The sequence below is a fragment of the Oreochromis niloticus genome, linkage group LG23 (genome assembly GCF_001858045.2).
Source record: "Oreochromis niloticus isolate F11D_XX linkage group LG23, O_niloticus_UMD_NMBU, whole genome shotgun sequence".
Classification (NCBI taxonomy): Eukaryota; Metazoa; Chordata; class Actinopteri; order Cichliformes; family Cichlidae; genus Oreochromis; species Oreochromis niloticus.
In genome coordinates this window covers 28,303,601-28,308,822 of record NC_031986.2, presented here as the reverse complement: position 1 = coordinate 28,308,822, position 5,222 = coordinate 28,303,601, and the positions used below count along the sequence as shown (strand labels likewise).

Genomic DNA, 5,222 nt, shown 5'->3' with positions numbered 1-5,222 from the left:
TTAGGAGCATAGATACAGCTGATGTTAGCACTTTGGTCAAAGCTCCTTTGTATTTCAGTTTAACCTCATAGCACTGCTAGCATGGCTGTAGTTTCATGATAAATATTTTAATAATCTTTCCCATAGTGCCACCTTTACAGCAGTTTTAACAGTCTTAGCTTCACTGCTGATGAGATTATTTATTTGTTTATTTCCATATTTAGTTTACCCCAGAGTTGCGTTGTTTTCCTTGGTATCATCTGGTACAGTGGCATTCAGCAGCTGACTGACTGTTGCTACTGCTGACACTCTGACACTCTGCACAGACACAAATATGAACTGAGATTAACATCTTACTTTCTTTTTTTTTTTTTCTTAAGATTTGCTGAATGTTTGTACCTCTGTGGCGTTTGCAGACAGCAGCAGTGTGTTGAGTATCTCAACCGCTGCTGTAACATTTTCAGCCGTCAGCTCTTCTGCTTTGGATGTCAGAATCTGAGTGCTGGTCGCCAGTGTCTCTAAATCAGCTGGACTTATAAGCTGAGAGAAGAGAGACATGATTCATTCATGTGGTCCTTTACTGAATCTGGAATCCTCTACATGGGACCTCAGAGCTGCATTTCTACAGGATCACCTCAAAGAGAAATACTCAGACTTCAACCATATGACACTTTCAATCTTTCTTCAGAAGAAAAAAAAACTGCTGTTCTTACATTTTTTTTTTTTGTATGTCACTGAGCGTCAGGTTACACTGGAAGATCTGTGGAGGGCTGAAACCTGGTGATCCATTCATGGACAAACACCTGGTTGCTGTCTGATCATTTCCTGATAACATTTACATTTACAATAATTGATTACACAGCAGTGGAGAGTAGACTTTATCAAAGTAGATGTCTTCCTGAAAGTGCTGTAACTAAGTTTAAGAATATAATCCACCCACTGTTATCATCTTCAATGCCCTGTACCAACATAGAGCAGAGCAGCTACCTGAACACTACTCCAACAGAGGTCGATTTTCTTGTTAATAATTTTACCTCCTCACTACGTACGACTCTGGATACTGTAGCTCCTGTGAAAACTAAGGTCTCAAATCAGAAGTACCTGACTCCGTGGTATAATTCTCAAACACGCAGCCTAAAGCAGATAACTTGTAAGCTGGAGAGGAAATGGCGTGTCACAAATTTAGAGGATCATCATTTAGCCTGGAGAAATAGTTTGCTGCTTTATAAGAAAGCCCTCCGCAAAGCCAGAACATCTTACTATTCGTCACTGATTGAAGAAAATAAGAACAACCCCAGGTTTCTCTTCAGCACTGTAGCCAGGCTGACAAAAAGTCAGAGCTCTACTGAGCCAACAATCCCTTTAACATTAACTAGTAATGACTTCATGAACTTCTTCACAAATAAAATTTTTATCATTAGAGAAAAAATTACCAATAATCATCCCACAGATGTAACATTATCTACAGCTACTTTTAGTACCATCAATGTTAAGTTAGACTCTTTTTCTCCAATTGATCTTTCTGAGTTAACTTCAATAATTAATTCCTCCAAACCATCAACGTGTCTTTTAGACCCCATTCCTACAAAACTGCTCAAAGAAGTCCTGCCATTAATTAATTCTTCGATCTTAAATATGATCAACCTATCTCTAATAATCAGCTATGTACCACAGGCCTTCAAGCTAGCAGTAGTTAAACCTTTACTTAAAAAGCCATCTCTAGACCCAGCTGTCTTAGCTAATTATAGGCCAATCTCCAACCTTCCTTTCATATCAAACATCCTTGAAAGAGTAGTTGTCAAACAGCTAACAGATCATCTGCAGAGGAATGGCTTATTTGAAGAGTTTCAGTCAGGTTTCAGAGCTCATCACAGCACAGAAACAGCTTTAGTGAAGGTTACAAATGATCTTCTTATGGCCTCTGACAGTGGACTCATCTCTGTGCTTGTCCTGCTAGACCTCAGTGCTGCGTTCGATACTGTTGACCATAATATCCTATTAGAGCGATTAGAACATGCTGTAGGTATTACAGGTACTGCACTGCAGTGGTTTGTATCATATCTATCTAATAGACTCCAATTTGTTCAAGTAAATGGAGAGTCCTCTTCACACACTAAGGTCAATTATGGTGTTCCACAGGGTTCAGTGCTAGGACCAATTCTATTTACGTTATACATGCTTCCCTTAGGCAGCATCATTAGAAGACATAGCATAAATTTTCACTGCTATGCAGATGACACGCAGCTCTATCTATCCATGAAGCCAGGTAACACACACCAATTAGTTAAACTGCAGGAATGCCTTAAAGACAAAACGACCTGGATGGCCGCTAACTTTCTGCTTCTTAATTCAGATAAAACTGAGGTTATTGTACTCGGCCCTGAAAATCTTAGAAATATGGTATCTAAGCAGATTCTTACTCTGGATGGCATTACCTTGGCCTCCAGTAATGCTGTGAGGAACCTTGGAGTCATTTTTGACCAGGACATGTCCTTTAACGCACATATTAAACAAATATGTAAGACTGCTTTCTTCCATTTGCGCAACATCTCTAAAATTAGAAATATCCTGTCTCAGAGTGATGCTGAAAAACTAGTTCATGCATTTATTACTTCCAGGCTGGACTACTGTAATTCATTATTATCAGGATGTCCTAAAAACTCGCTGAAAAGCCTTCAGCTGATCCAAAATGCTGCAGCAAGAGTCCTGACAGGGACTAGAAAGAGAGAGCATATTTCTGAATTCAAAATCCTGCTCCTCACATACAAGGTCTTAAATAATCAGGCCCCATCTTATCTCAATGACCTTGTAGTACCATATCACCCTATTAGAGCACTTCGCTCTCGCACTGCAGGCTTACTTGTTGTTCCTAGAGTATTTAAAAGTAGAATGGGAGGCAGAGCCTTCAGTTTTCAGGCCCCTCTTCTGTGGAACCAGCTTCCAGTTTGGATTCGGGAGACAGACACTATCTCTACTTTCGAGATTAGGCTTAAAACTTTCCTTTTTGCTAAAGCATATAGTTAGGGCTGGACCAGGTGACCCTGAATCCTCCCTTAGTTATGCTGCAATAGACGTAGGCTGCCGGGGATTCCCATGATGCATTGAGTTTTTCCTTTCCAGTCACCTTTCTCACTCACTATGTGTTAATAGACCTCTCTGCATCGAATCATATCTGTTATTAATCTCTGTCTCTCTTCCACAGCATGTCTTTATCCTGTTTTCCTTCTTTCACCCCAACGGGTCGCAGCAGATGGCCGCCCCTCCCTGAGCCTGGTTCTGCCGGAGGTTTCTTCCTGTTAAAAGGGAGTTTTTCCTTCCCACTGTCGCCAAAGTGCTTGCTCATAGGGGGTCATATGATTGTTGGGTTTTTCTCTGTATTTATTATTGTACGATCTACTGTACAATATAAAGCGCCTTGAGGTGACTTTTGTTGTGATTTGGCGCTATATAAATAAAATTGAATTGAATTGAATTGAATTGAAGCGTTAGATTTACCAGCTGAGTGGAAATGGTGATAGAAACAGAAACATCAATACACAAGAGTCTACCTGATGGAGTGATGTTGGACTGAGGGCAAGATGTGGATGACTTACCACCACTCGTTCCTTCTTCACATTTTTCCTCAGAATACGCAAACCAGCCGATGGGTGTACGAGGGAACCTGAAGCCTCCTAGCTGCTGCTCTTTGCAGAAGTTCTCTAGGAAAAGTTTGTTAAAAAAGAAACATTGTTTTTATTTGTTTTTTTTTAGAATAGTAGGAATTTAATTTATTTTTTTAATCACAAAAGAAAAAAAGACTTTTAAATAATGCATGCTGAACTTGATTTCAGGTTATAGAAATCTTTACAGCTGGTACATTAGACGTTTTGAGCAAATTATGGTTTTTGGTCTCTGTCATTCTCTCTTTCATTCTCATCTGAATGTTTTTGACCCATCAGACTCGGTGAACCTTCTTACCTTCTGAGCATGTTACTCCAGTCCATTCATCAGGACAGATGCAGACACCGTTCTCTGGTTTCCCTCCGTTATCACATATCAGAGCAGTGGTGGTAGGAGGAGTAACCGTAGTTGGGGATATAGTGGTGGTAGTAGTATTAGCAGTAGTAATAGGCATAGTAGTTGAATTATAATGAGTGGTGTTTGCTGAAGGAATTGTTGTAGGATTAGGAGGTAAAGTACTGTTAGTGTATGGGCTCGTAGCATTAGTATCAATTGTAGTAGGAGTACTGTAAGTAGTAATATTTGCACCAGTAGTTGGGTAGAAAGTAGCAGTAGTGTTTGTGTAAGGAGTAGTTGTATTAGTATCACTTGTAATAGTAGTAATAGGAGAATAGTGAGTAGTATTCATTTGATCAGTCATGGGGTTGGAGGTAGTATCAGTTATCTGACTAACAGTCGTATCAGGCCTGGTAAAATCTGTGGTTGTAAGAACAGGACTGGCACTAGTGGGAGGAGTTTCTGGATAATCTGGTGTTTCCGGGTCAGTGGTTGGAACTGTATCTTGTGTTGTGGTATCAAATTAGAAGTATTAGATGAAGTGGTATTGTTAGGAAATGTTGTTATAGTAGTGATATCCTCTGGAGTTACAGTAGTAATGCTTTGTTCAGTAGTTATATTTTCTGCAGTAGTAGAATCATCAGGAACATCAGTAGGACGTAGTGCAGTAGTTACAGTATCAGGGATGTCTGTTGTTGAAGTTAACTCTGCTCCAGCAGGAACAGCTGTGGGAGACACATCATCATTACAATGATCAGTTAGTTCATTAAAAGTGCTAACATGCTGATACTTGGCATGTATGGTTTTTATTATACCTGATCTTAGTATGTCATCATTAGTGTTGGGAAGGTTACTTTTAAAATGTATTCCACTACAGATTACAGAATACATGCCCCAAAATGTATTTTGTAACGTATTCCGTTACGTTACTCAATGAGAGTAACGTATTCTGAATACTTAATATATTATCATGCTTTTTACAACTACATGAATGTACTATTGTTGTGTGATTTATTACTATTACTGAAGGTTACTCGCCATACCAATATCAACTAGATTTTTAAATCTTAATATAAAATGAGTAACAGTAGGGTGGACATTAGGTAAGGCTGCACTTTTTTTGCAGCGATCTCGTATAGAAAACTATTCCATGCGTATATAAAATGGGTCTGCGGCTCCGAACTGTAGTAAAGGGACCTCTGGCTAATATGTCGGGCTCATAGCCAAAAACTAGCTTTACTTTGTTG

At 39.3% G+C, this 5,222-nt stretch overlaps 1 protein-coding gene across 1 annotated transcript; it reads right to left on the bottom strand.

Moving 5' to 3' along the window:
• Positions 1-204: 204 nt before the first annotated feature.
• LOC109196789 (adhesion G-protein coupled receptor G7-like) lies at positions 205-4,620 on the bottom strand. The gene is made up of 5 exons (XM_019351197.1): positions 3,937-4,620; positions 3,573-3,677; positions 3,464-3,477; positions 379-519; positions 205-297 (listed from the first exon to the last, which is right to left on the bottom strand). The coding sequence occupies exons 1-5, from the start codon at positions 4,337-4,339 to the stop codon at positions 205-207; spliced, it is 756 nt and encodes a 251-aa protein (XP_019206742.1). The 5' UTR covers positions 4,340-4,620.
• Positions 4,621-5,222: the final 602 nt, after the last annotated feature.